Genomic DNA, 13,085 nt, shown 5'->3' with positions numbered 1-13,085 from the left:
CGGCCCTATTGACCTGATCCCTCATCAGGTGCTCAGTCCCTCCAAGCAGATACCTTAACTCACTACCCAGATGGGTCACTGCATGGCTGCTGCCCACGGGCCGTGTGGCAGAGCCCCACTGGCTCCCGGTCACTCAGTTGGTTATTTGTGGATGAGGTGTCCTCTTGGGGCTCGAGGTGGCCTCTTGGGGCTCGAGCTGACCCCAGTTTTGCTCTGTTCTCCCAGAGAAGCGCTGCTGGCCGAGATGGGCGTGGCCATGAGGGAGGACGGCGGCACCCTGGGTGTGTTCTCTCCCAAAAAGGTAGGAGTTAGGCCCGCTTCCATGGGGCTGCCCCGGCTTGGGCACGGATGGGCGCCCTGCCCTTCTCGGGGGCTCATTCCTCTGGGGGAAGAGGAGCAGGGTGGGGGGTCCAGGCACTGGGGGCCACGTTTACCACAGCCAGGCCCTCCCTGCCTGCAAGACCCAGCCCCACTGCCTCATTGCGGGTGTCCCCATGGCCTTGGGACAGCGGGAGGGTCATTTAGCTGCCTGAGGAGTAGACTGGGCCCCTCGAGGTCAGGGTGACACTGGGAGCCACACTCAGGCTGGAGACCTGAGACACGTGGGGCTGGACCTGACCTGGAGCCAGCTGCCTTCTTGGAGCTTAGCCAGAGTGGGGTCCAGCTGTCTCAGCAGGGACCCCTCTTCTCCCACACAAGCCTGGCACACACCCCGGATCCAGCCCTAGGGAGGGTCTTGGGGGTCTGTCAGCTAGGGTCCCTCCAATGGAGCAGAGTGCCCCCTCTAGTCAGGAACTCAGCTGGGGCATAGCGTGAACATGTGGGTAAAAGTCTCTCTGGTCCTAGGACCAAGGTTCCCCCACCACAAAGATTGCCAGACATTTAGAGCCAGTAGGAGCTAAGCTCTAATCCAGGAAGCCCCCCTGGAGGCAGTAGCAGTGGGGCTCCAGGCCCTGCCACCTTGTTGCTGAGGAGGTGCCTGGCCTGCTTCCCTCAGAACAGCCCCCCTGGGGCCGGCTTTTCACCCTGGCTTTGTTTGTCAGTCCCTGAAACCAGGAGCACGTGGAGTTCCCACTGGGCCATTGGGGACCCCAGGGGAAGAGGGGCACAGGGTGCTGGTGCAGTGGGCTCTCTGGGGACAGGGCCAGGCTCCTCAGGATTCTATCCCCATGCACCCCACACTGGGGGCAGTGAGTGCTGAGTCCCTGAGGCAGGAGGGAGGGGTGCTGGGGGGACCTGGGGCAGAGTGGGGAGCAGGTGGTGCCCTGACGGGTCGTATTTCACATCCCTTCTGGAGAGGCCTTGGTTGTGTCATCTGGAGTGGATTGCTCCTCGGCTGTTTCAGACCCTGCCTTTTTCTGAAGGGGTGAGGCACCCCAGGCTGGCATGTGGAGCTGTGTGTGGGTTCAGACGCCTTGGAATGCTGGGCACCCTGCCGTTCTGTCTTCAGTGGTGGCCCTGAGGCTGGCACGGCCCAGGCGTGGGGGGACACCCTGGGGACCACCAGGGACACCTCCTGAGAACCACGGCTTTCCTGGGACTCTGGGGAATCACATGGCTCAGCCGGGTCCCCCCACCTCAGCCCAGCAGGGCCAGCACGTCCCTTCCACACACTCCTGCTCAGGGGCTGGGGTGGCTGGGGATGGTTTGTCCTCGCGTCTGATGACCGGGTCTTCACAACCCTGCACAGGTGTGTTGGTGGGCATCGCAGGGCTTACAGCTCTGGGTGGGGGCGGCTTGCCCCAAGGTTCCAGGTGGGAAACTGAGGAAGCAGTCCAACCTCTGCTGTGTTGCAGGACTCTTGCCCAGCACAGTGTAGGTGGTATTCCTGAGCTGAGGGAGTGTTGGGGTCCAGAGAGACCCTGGGGTTAGAGCAGTGAAGGAAGTGGGGATGGGCTGTTCAGGCCCCAGTGGGCAGAGCCTGGGGTGGCTACGCTGGGACAAGGTGGGCAGGGAGCCCAGGCAGTGCTTAGACAGGTATGGCTGGCAGGAGGTGGTCACCTTGGCCTTGGGCCATGTTTTTCTAGACCAGGGACAGGAGAGGTATAGGGGGTCCAACCTGGATGGGGTTTTTCACAGCCTCTCTGCTCCCAGCCCCCAGGGCCCAAGGCCTCCCTAGCCAGTAATGTAATCCTTGGCTCAAGGACCCACTGGAGCCCTCACCCCTGGGTGCCCAGGACTTTGAGGGTACACCACGAGTACAGGGCCAGTGCTGGAACCTGGCCTGCACCCTGCACTTTCAAGGGCCCACCACAGCTCCAGGTGCCCCTCTGAGTCCTCAACCCTTCCCAGCCCCCTCTGACTGTCAAGGTCAAGCCCCCACCCAGCCTGCCGCCTGGCTGTCCCCCCGACTCTGGGGTTCCTGTCCATGCTCTTCCTCAGGGAGCCTTTTCCTTCACGTCTCCTGTCCTCCCTGCCAGGCCGGGAGGACACTGGTTCCCCTGTGAGGCCAGGCCCAGGACTGGTGGTGGTCTGGCACTGGGGAGAGAGGTCAGGCAGACAGCCAGTGTGGGACCCCTGCTCCCTGCAGGAGAGGTGACCCTCCTGTCTCCCTCAGACACCGCATCTTGTCAACCTGAATGAGGACCCACTGATGTCCGAGTGCCTCCTCTACTACATCAAGGATGGGCTCACCAGGTGGGGGGCTCACCAGGTGGGGTAGGGGGGCTCACCAGGTGGGGGGCTCACCAGGTAGGGGGCTCACCCGGTGGGTGCGCACCAGGTGGGGTGGGGGGCCTCACCAGGTGGGGGCTCACCAGGTGGGGGGCTCACCAGGTGGGGGTCCACCAGGCGGTGTGGGGGCCAGTTGGGGTTGGGTCGCCGTCTGCCCATTGCTGGAGGTGATGCTGCTTGCCGCTGGTCCATGTGGCTCTCCCAGAACCGCTGCATGTGGGCGCATCCTCTGTGCCCCACTCCTGCACACCTTGGGCCTTTCCCATAAGAGCCTGGCTGGGTGTCCTTGGAGGCCCGGGTCGGGGGCCAGTGGGTGGCCTCATGGGCACCGTGGATCTGGCCGTTGCTGATGGCGCCCCTCCCCACTGCAGAGTGGGCCGGGAGGACGCAGAGAGACGGCAGGACATCGTCCTGAGTGGGCACTTCATCAAGGAGGAGCATTGCATCTTCCGGAGCGACTCCCGGGGGTGCAGCGAAGGTACTGCCCCCTCCCCCCGTCCCCGGTGCTGCTGAGTGTCAGCCCCAGGCCAGCTTGCCACCTCCCAGCTCCCAATCAGTCCCGGGAATCCCCGCTTTAGAAAGGGGCTTTGGTGGCTGGGCTGGGCTGGGGACAGGGACAGTTTGGGGGTGTTCTTGGGTGGAGGACAGTGAGCCATGAAATGAGTCAGATCGAGGGTGTAGAAATATTTTGGGACCGCACTTGCCCACTGGCTGTGCAGCAACCATCTGTGCCTGCGCACCTGGTCCCCACCGCCCGTCTTGGGTGTGACTGTCGGGGGTACTACCTGCTATGTTGAGTATCATTACAGCGCCCACGGCTCCCCAGTTCAGGGCAGGTGATCACCAGCCTCTGGGCTGCAGACCAATGGCGTAACCCCGCTGTGTGACGAACACCTCAGGGGGTGGCATTAGGCAGTGTTGGGGATGTTGGTTCTCCCAGATGCCCTGTGCCCAAAGCCTGCCCTCCCTGAATAGGTGCCCTCCCTGGCAGGGTGGGCATGGAGCCCAGAAGGGCTCTGGGACTCCCAGGGATGTGGCACTCCCGTTCCCATCCATGCCCACCTGGAGACCCTGATAGGGCTGGCGGTCAGCCAACACGGCCTCCCGACTCTCTGACTCGGGCACCAGTCTCCTCATCTGTTACTCGGGCACCACCCTCCTCCGGCTTCTCTGAGGTCCAAACAAGGTGCCACTGGCAGTCAGGCTTTGCGGCTAGCAGGAAGGAAAGAGAGCGGTGGGGGCCACAGCTGGGTGGTGAGGTGAGCGGAACCCTGCAGGAAAACAGAGGGTGTGGCACCCATGATGACAGTCCCTCCCAGTCGTCCTCTCTGACCCCACCGTCTACCTGCAGCTGTGGTGACCCTGGAGCCCTGTGAAGGGGCAGACACTTACGTCAACGGCAAGAAAGTCACGGAGCCCAGCATCCTGCGGTCAGGTACCACCGGGTGGGAGGCCCCTGGCCCCCCCCTGCAGGGCCCCCCGCCTGTTCTCAGGGCTGTGGGCACGTGGGAGGACGGGGGAGGACGGGGCACAGACCCTGTTCCTGCTCCTTCTCCCTTGCTTGCCCATGGCAGGGCCACAGAGAGGGCAGTGCTTTGTAAACATCACCAGCTGCTGAAAGGGGGGGGCCGAAGCGCCGATTTGTGGGGAGTGAGGGGCCAGTTCAGGTCCTAGCTGAGGGAGAGGTGGCCGGCCCGGGAGGGTCCAGGGGCAGGGCACCCGAGTGGAGGGCCCTGTGCAGTGGCTCCTGGGGTGGGCGACACTGGGAGCTCAGTTGGAGGAGGGTCCTGTTCTCCCCTTCGGCCTCCTCCCCCCTTGAGGCTGCCTGAGGCCGCAGCCCCCAAGTCCGGCCCCCCTCCCCCAGGAAACCGCATCATCATGGGCAAGAGCCACGTGTTCCGCTTCAACCACCCCGAGCAGGCCCGGCAGGAGCGCGAGCGCACGCCCTGTGCCGAGACGCCCGCGGAGCCCGTGGACTGGGCCTTCGCCCAGCGCGAGCTGCTGGAGAAGCAGGGCATCGATATGAAGCAGGAGATGGAGCAGAGGTGAGGCCGGCGGGGCTGCCCGCACCCCTGCAGCATCGCGCCCCTGCAGTGTCACCCACCATCGCATCCTGTCATAGTCCACGCAGTGTCACCCACCCTTGCATCGTGTCCACCCTGTGTCCACCCAGCAGCATCACCCCCTCCCGCTCTTGCAGGCTCCAGGAGCTGGAGGACCAGTACCGCCGGGAGCGGGAAGAGGCCACCTACCTGCTGGAGCAGCAGAGGCTGGTGAGGGTGGCTCCCCCAGGTGGCCCCCAGGGCTGGGTGGGGGGAGCCAGGGTCCCTGTTTTCCCAGCTGGACCCTCAGCTGCCCAGAGCCACTGCTGTGGTGGGACCCTGGGGCTCACCACGCGACAGCCCAGGCAGGAGGGTCGTGCGGGGGCCTGGTGTCCAGTTGGAACCACGGTCCCTGCTTCGGTGCCAGGACTATGAGAGCAAGCTGGAGGCCCTGCAGAAGCAGATGGACTCCAGGTACTTCCCGGAGATGAACGAGGAGGACGAAGAGCCGGAGGACGAAGGTGCGGGCTCCCCAGTGGGGCAGCGGCCGTAGGCGGGGCGGGGTCTCTGAGAGGGTGCACCCCCAGGCCGCTCCCTGGAGGGCAGCTGTCTGGCGCCTTGCCCTGGGGTCTCCTCTTGTCCCTCGGGAGACGGCTCCTTGTCCCTGGGAGGCAGCATTCGGGGAGTCTGAGCAGCAGTAGGAAAGCATACACACACACACACACACACCGCACACGTGCACACACACGCACACGTGCACACAACCACACACACGTGCACACACACACACACACACACACACACACACACACACACACACACGGGTCCTGGCGAGAGCAGCCTGGACCATGGGGAAGGAGGAGTGAGTGAGGGCTCACACAGGTGCCCTGCCTGTGGGGCTGGGGAGGCTGGTGCTTCCCCAAGACAAGGTCACTCTGCTCTCACCTCGGGACTCCCTTTGCTGGCATTTGCTTGGGTGGCCCACTAGCGACCTCATGCTACTATGGGGCCCAAGGGTGGCTGTGGGGTTCACATCCAGCCTGGCATCTGGTCTGCACCTTTGTGCTAATGTGACCTTGTTCTCCCCTTGTCTGGACTCACCTACCCAACGAGGATTCTTCAGGCTCCACAGGATGGCCTGTGGGTGGGAGGGGACGCTGGGAGCAGGGACAAGCCCTTCCTGGGGGACAGAGAGCATGTGAGCTGGGAGAGGCCATGCAGGGCAGCCCCAGCCTGGCCTCCTACCTCCTCTCCCGTGGGTGCCCCCACATGGTGGTGTGGCTGTCATTTCACTGCTGACCCCCCCCCCCCCCGCCCTCACTGAGCCTCAGCCCCACTCTCAGAACTCTCATACACTGACCTCTTTGGGGCACACGGAGCCTTTCATGTCACACGACTTCCGGTCTCAGGTCTTTCTGCCGGTTTCCTTCTTTCCAAGCGCCCAGAACAGTTAGTGTGGGATTGAGGACCCAAACACAGAGCCCCCAGCCCAGGTCCAGAGTGGGGGTGTCACGGTGTTTCCTCGGTGACCACTTGGCCTCTCCCCACAGTCCCATGGACGGAGAGGGAGTGTGAGCTGGCGCTGTGGGCCTTCCGGAAGTGGAAGTGGTACCAGTTCACGTCACTGCGGGACCAGCTGTGGGGCAATGCCATCTTCCTCAAGGAGGCCAACGCTATCAGCGTGGAGCTAAAGAAGAAGGTGGGCGCCACCCGCCCGACTCCTACCTGCCTCGGGGGGGGGTCACCAGACCTGCTTACAGTGGAACTTGGCACTGGGGAGGGTGGAGACGCCTGCCTGACCTGGGCTCCTAGGACGGTGGGCAGTGGAAAGGGGAGCTGGGATGGTCTGAGGTGGACACACGCCCTCCCTGCTCAATGCATAGGCTGGTGGCTGGTTGGAAGGTTCCAGTGTGCAGCCAACGTCTCAGGAGGTGGGAAGGCAGTCCTTTAGGGGACCTGGCTCCCACCCACCAAGGGGCTGATGGGAGGGCATCTTCTGCCTGTCACAGGTCCAGTTCCAGTTTGTCCTCCTCACGGACACACTCTACTCCCCACTGCCACCAGACCTACTGCCCCCAGAGGCTGCCAAAGACCGAGAGATGCGCCCCTTCCCCCGCACCATCGTGGCTGTGGAGGTCCAGGACCAGAAGAACGGGGCCACCCACTACTGGACGCTGGAGAAACTCAGGTGGGGTGACATTCAGTCTCTGTGCAGGAGGGCAGGTGACGGGCGCTGCAGGAAGGAGGGCAAGACGGGCAGGGAGGGGCCGCCTGGGGTGGCTCGGAGGACAGTGGGGAGTTGCTGCTGTCCTGTGAGAGGTGTCTTTTCTACAGGTCCATCTCCATGGTCCCCACATGCTCCCTCTGACGTGTGCTTGTCCTTTAATTTGTAAAGGGGACTGGATGAGACATGACAGGTCAATGCCATTGAAGAAAAGTTGAATGTCACTTACAGTCCCCAGAAAGCAGAAGGCCCACTCACAGGGTCGGGGGAGCACAGGGCGGCCGGAGGCAGAAAGCAGCGGGGGGGTGTCTTGGCCATCACCTCTACTGAGGTTTTCCCAGGCCCGGTGGGTGGGTGGCCAGGACAGGCAAGTTAGAATCGGTGGCGTGCATTGGGGCATAGGGCTGGCCCTAGTCGCCTGGTATCTGGCCCTGGGGTGACTGAGGGCATGGGCACTGGCTGGGTGTGCGAGCCAGCTAAAGGGGCGGCTGGGGGTTGGTGTGTGTGTACAACTCCCCCACAGAATGTTTACTGTCTCTAGGAATTGGCTGCCCCCGGGAGGGCCCTCTGTCCCCAGCCAGCAAGACCCCCAAGAAGTCAAACATCATAGCACAAAGAGAATAAAAATACGATTAGAGTCGCACACTTGCACACTCACACTCACATTTAGTCTCACACTCACGCTCACACACACAGTGGTAGACACGCACTCAGACACTCGTGACGACTCACACCCACTGCCCCCCGCCGGTGCTGCAGGCGACACTTGGAAGGACGAGTGTTCACTCTCCGTGCCCTTCATGTTACTCTGAGCCCTGCAGGGAAATGACTGCATTTCCTTTCTTCCTCGACTTGTTGGTTTTCCTGGGGTAATAATTTTTAAAATACCATTTTCTACATCCTCTCACCAATCTGCCCCTCATTCCTTGAGTGTCTTGGGCTCTGTGACACAATTCCCACCCTGAGCGCCTGAGCTCCCCACACCAGCTCCAGGTGGGGTTCTCTCCCCCTTCTCTGCCCGCCTGTCCGGTTCCGTCCCTGTCGCTGGTTCCAGGCCCATCCTGCCTGCTTCAATCACACTGCTGTCACCTGGCCGGAGTTGGGAGGAGTTTAACGGTGAACTCATACCTTTACCTGGCAGTCCCTTGCTCTCGGTTGACCGATTTCAGGACCACAGAGGGTCTGCAGCAAACCAGCTTAGGCCTCGGACAGCGGACAGCGCAGAGCAGGATGAGGTGGCGGGAGCCCCCTGTCCCTGGAGGTACGCCTCACAGCCACGCCCCCAGCCCACTCTGCTCCCCGCGCCCCCTACAGGCAGCGCTTGGACCTGATGCGGGAGATGTACGACCGGGCGGCGGAGGTGCCCTCCAGCGTCATCGAGGACTGTGACAATGTGGTGACCGGTGGAGACCCCTTCTACGACCGCTTCCCCTGGTTCCGGCTGGTGGGCAGGTGGGCACCTCCCTCCCTCCCTGGGCTGAGAGAGAGAGAATGAGCAGTGGGGGCAGGAGCAGGCCTCCTCCCAAGGCGGGACTCCCAGCTGGGCCCTGTCCCCGCGCCTCTCCTCTGCCCTCACCCTTCCTGGTCTGAGGCCCCCAGCCCCTCCTCTTCACACACCAGTGGGCCCTTGTTTAAGGAACCGCAGAGGGATCTCGTCATTGCCACCCCAGCCACCGTGGGGCGTGGTCACCAGGTCACACATGTCCATATGTGTGAATGCGTGAGGCTCAGTCAGACTTTCTGGATCACCTTGAGACACAGGACCATGTCACCCCAGAGCCTCAGCGTCCCATGCCTCCTTTCCCGGTCTCCTGGTCGGGGTCTGTGCCCAGCCCCTGCACCCCACAGGATGCGACATGTTCTGAGGCCTCAACGTGGCCAAGCTCACGAGGTCCTCACACAACCTTAGCCACACAGGGCCAGGATCACACTGACACTGCCGGTGCCTCCAGAACCTTCCAGAGCCTTCCACTGACCACATATGCAGTTTCCTTCTAAGCCCGGGATGGGATGCACTTTCAGTTCTCTTGTCTTTGAAGGCAGCGTTCTTGGTGGTTGTGTGTTTGGACTTGGTTTTAAACAGAAGCCCCCACCCCGCCCGTCCCTGTGAGAAGCTGGTGTTAACTTCTGTCTGTCTTGTCGCACTAACCTCAGTTCAGTCATCTCTGGCTGCAACAGCTACCCTCTTCTCAACACATGCATGAGCGAGCGCATGGCTGCTCTCACCCCCTCCCCCACCTCCTCGAGCCCCGACTCTGACAGCACGGAGCCTGCGGAGGAGCAGAGCGTGGGGGAGGAGGAGCACCTGGAAGACGACGTGTTTCCAGAGCACGCGCTGGGCGACGGCCGGGACCCGTTTTACGACCGGCCCCCCCTGTTCAGTTTAGTAGGAAGGTTGGTGAGGTCGAGGACAGCATGCTGGGAAGGAAGGAGCCAGCTCTTTGGCACAGGAGCACTGCTGCAGGCAAATCTGGCCGTTAGGGTGTGGCCCCAGAGCCCGGCAGCTGGGGGACTGGCCTTCCAAGGGGGTTTTGGGGAGCGTGAGGGCTCTTGGCTGTCCTGGAGACAGGGACCATTGCGGTCCTAGTTATGGAAGAGGCAGGTACATGGCCATGGCCACCAGCTCCATGCAGGTGGCACTGTGCTGCAGAGGCCCTAGAACCTGGGAAGTGGCCTCTGGAACCCAGGAAGACTCCTGGTGCAGGGCCCCTCAGGGGACATTTGGAAAGGAGGGAGGAGCAGGCCGCCCCCAAGGTCCTGTGGTCCTGGGGTTCAGACCCTCCACCAGCTCAGGCGCCCCCCCCCTTTTCCTGAAGAGATGGAGACCTCTCCACTTCTCGCCTTCCTGTGGGAAGAGGAGCAGGCTTGGAGGAGGTCGTCCCACAGGGCAGGGGAGGAAGGGCTGGAGCGGGCAGTGGAAGGGCCCCCTTGAAGCGTGGGGCCCGGTGGACCCCACTTCGCTCTGAGCCTGTCTCTGTCTGAAGGTGAGGACTCTTCATCCTTCGGACCTCCCTGGCCAGCATGGCAAAGGACAGACACGTGTGAGCCTGTGCCCTCACAGGAAGTGCTCATTATTGTTTCCGGGACAAATAAGAGAAGCGAAGGTCAGGAAAATGGAGCGGAGGCCTGGGGAAGCCCAGACCCTGCCGGCCGATTGGGCAAATAAAGCTGCCATTCACGTTTGTTATTATTATGGAAGGGAAGCATGACTGGTGAAAGAAAGATCTAGAAAGCTACTGTGGTAGAAGGAAATGCAGCTCATGGAACAGCTGACATCATTGACAACGTAAAAGGGATGAGATAGTTTTAATAGCAACCTTCTGGAGTTGGCTTCCTTGGGCTAGGCCGATGGAAGCTTTTGGAAGTCTTGACTTTGGAGCACCAGGACTGAAAGCTGCAGGCTGCGGCGGCCCCAGATAGTGGGGTGCACACTGGGAGTCGTTGGGTAAAAGCCCCTCTTGGAAGCATTCCTCTTGGAAGGAAGCAGGCTTCTGTGGGCAGATGTCCTGCATTTATTCTGATTTTTGTGTTCCATGAGTGTGACAGGCTGGCCTGCGGGATAGAAACGTGTGGCTCTCTCCCTCCCAGATATCCTGGGCCGAGCTCCCCTGGGGAAAGCTGGGTCCGAGGGCTGTGTAGTAACCTTAGGCCAGCTCCACACAGGCCTCTCAGAAAGCCTGGCTGCTAGGGCCTGGCCCGCTGGCCTGCTGGGCCCAGGAGGCTCTCCAGTGACAGGTAGGCATGGGGTCAGGGTGCAGGGGAGCCAGGCCCCTGGGAGAAATGGGGTGTGGGTGTTTGCAGTCTCAGCTGGAAAGAGCTGGGTCCTTCCGACACTTTTTCCCTCTGTGAATCTGAGCTGTTACAAAACCACCAAAGCAAAGCCAGGTCACCAGTGAGAGGCCGGCCTGCGCGGGAGCGGGTGGTCTGCGAAGGGCTCCCACTGGAACCGTCTGATCTTTTTGGTTTGGCAAGAACTGCTTCTCCCGCAGCAGCTGTGCAGGCCCGGGCCTTAAGAAGGACCCGTCTTTGGTTTTCTTTCATCCTTCTGGTAGCTGCTGGCTCCCTCTCCAAAGCTTAAGCGAAATCGGGGTGCCCACTGTTGTTTCCCCTGGGAAAGGCTTTCCTAGCCAGCATGCGTCTTTGTACCTCACCATCTCCAGTCAGCACTGCCTCCTCCCCGCCTGTGCCGCTTCCTCTCTTTCCAGGGGCACCTCAGCCTGCCTCAAGGTGCACTCGAGGTGCACTCACCTCTGTGCACAGGCCCCCTAGCATGAGCCTCTCACGTCCCACCCCAGGGCTCCTCCCCCAGGTCCAGGAGGCCTCTCCCTCTGCTGGTCTGGGGTGCTGGGTGACTTGGGGTGGTGGGGCGGGCAGAGGAAGGGCTTTCCCCCAATTACCCCCCCCCCCCGGTGCCTGGATGTGGGGGGCAGGGGAGCTAGAGAGGAGGTCGGGGCTGCCTGCCTGGGATGGAAGGTCCCAGGGAAGGGCCTGGGTGTGGGAGATGAGGTGACCTCCAAGGAGAGTGTCCAGGACTCTGGCTGCTGCTTCTGGGGGCGGTGGCTCCTGGGCCCCAAAAGTCCCTGAGGCTAGATGTGCCGGTCACCATCGCCAAGCAGACTGGGATTCGGAGATGGGAGCCAGCCAGGCTTCCTTTGCCTTCTCTGCATCTGGCACCAGAGAGCCAGACAGATCTGTGGGTTCCACCCGTGTTTTGCGCACCCCTAAGAAAGAAGGATGCGGCCAGCTGGCCTGAGATGTGCCACTGGTCAGTAGAACCCCAGTCTCAGTGCTGAGGTGTGAGAAGCTACCCAGGAGCTGTGGGCACACCTACCGCCCAGGTATGGGAAAAACAATTGTCCCACTGCTGGCCCCCAGTGAGCTCAGGGGTGCAGGCCCGTACGTGAGCTGCCAAGGGGATGATCTGAGCCTTGGGGACACGAGGGCCCACTGTGAGTGGCAGTCCGGTGGTGCCTGAGGCCTGGCCCCGCCTGCTGGAAGCCAGCCCCTGTGGAATGGCCCCTGAGCCTTCCAGCACAGTGGACCTATCCTGCCTCCCCTCCTGGCTGGGAGATGCGACAGTCCTTAACCTCCTCGGGAGGCTGCACCGATACAGCACCCTCGTGCCTGGCACCGTGCCCTCACCTAGCCCACAACGGGAGGTGTCCCTGCCCCCCTGATGGCCCTCTGTGGGTTCCCTGCAGAGCACAGGTGGGGATGGTCAGGCTGTGGCCTCCACCGTCTGTGCCTGGGAGCGTCCTCAGGGGCTTCCTGCAAACACCAGGATTGCAGCAGTGGGCACTGCCCCACGGCCCTGCCCTGTGGGGTGGGGAAGGCTGGAGGGCTGGGTGCTGACTCGGGGACCCTGCAGCTTCTTGGGGCTGTCCTATCTGGTCCTGGTCCCCTTAGCTCTCTCCAGCATGGGATGGCTGGACAGGGCCCAGCCGAGGAGGGCAGAGCAGGGTCTGCCCCTCTTCCCATAGCCTGAGTCCTGGGCTCGCTCCTCTTCCCCCTCCGGACCTCATGGCTTTGTTCATTTCATGGCAGCCCCCTCACTCACTCCCAATTTCAAGCAAATGGCTTTGTTCATTTCATGGCAGCCCCTCACTCACTCCCAATTTCAAGCAAATGGTTTTGTTCATTTCATGGCAGCCCCTCACTCACTCCCAATTTCAAGCAAATGGCTTTGTTCATTTCATGGCAGCCCCCTCACTCACTCCCAATTTCAAGCAAATGGCTTTGTTCATTTCATGGCAGCCCCGTCACTCACTCCCAATTTCAAGCAAATGGCTTTGTTCATTTCATGGCAGCCCCCTCACTCACTCCCAATTTCAAGCAAAGGCCCTTGGCCAGGAACCCAGGTACCCAAGAGTGAAGGCCACCACTGTCCCCATCACAAGGCAGGTGCTGGTGCAGCCCCCCAGCCTGTCCCGTCTGGTTCCTGCATGCTGTTTCACTGCAGCGAGGCTCTCACTTTGGGCCTCAGTTTCCTCTTGTGACCAGGGCCAGAGCTGGCTTTTGCTGGCAGCTTCCACACCTCGCCTCAGTGGTGGACAGGGGTGTCCCAGGATGGACTGGGGGCCCATGTGGCTGGAACGGGTTGGGCAGCAGAGCTGGGAATGAGGCAAGGTACTTGTATATCACCAAGG

General features: G+C 62.0%; 1 protein-coding gene across 30 annotated transcripts in view; it reads left to right on the top strand.

Moving 5' to 3' along the window:
• The window catches only part of KIF1A (kinesin family member 1A), an 86,720-nt gene that overhangs the window by 45,237 nt on the left and 28,398 nt on the right, over positions 1-13,085 (top strand). For 15 of the 30 annotated variants that reach the window (XM_074316210.2, XM_074316200.2, XM_074316234.2 and 12 more), the window contains 11 exons: positions 226-301; positions 2,558-2,637; positions 3,045-3,151; positions 4,025-4,108; positions 4,538-4,718; positions 4,874-4,946; positions 5,143-5,236; positions 6,266-6,414; positions 6,725-6,903; positions 8,254-8,391; positions 9,094-9,333. In XM_074316210.2, the coding sequence (XP_074172311.2) occupies positions 226-301; positions 2,558-2,637; positions 3,045-3,151; positions 4,025-4,108; positions 4,538-4,718; positions 4,874-4,946; positions 5,143-5,236; positions 6,266-6,414; positions 6,725-6,903; positions 8,254-8,391; positions 9,094-9,333 (1,401 nt within the window). The remainder of the gene's footprint in view (positions 1-225; positions 302-2,557; positions 2,638-3,044; positions 3,152-4,024; positions 4,109-4,537; positions 4,719-4,873; positions 4,947-5,142; positions 5,237-6,265; positions 6,415-6,724; positions 6,904-8,253; positions 8,392-9,093; positions 9,334-13,085) is intronic. The other 15 variants (XM_074316285.2, XM_074316283.2, XM_074316279.2 and 12 more) reach the window with 1 other exon arrangement.

This window comes from Rhinolophus sinicus, chromosome 17, assembly GCF_057876585.1.
Source record: "Rhinolophus sinicus isolate RSI-liver-muscle chromosome 17, RSI-T2T, whole genome shotgun sequence".
Taxonomy (NCBI): Eukaryota; Metazoa; Chordata; class Mammalia; order Chiroptera; family Rhinolophidae; genus Rhinolophus; species Rhinolophus sinicus.
Note: the sequence above shows the minus strand (reverse complement) of the source record. Positions and strands in the feature narration are given on the sequence as shown.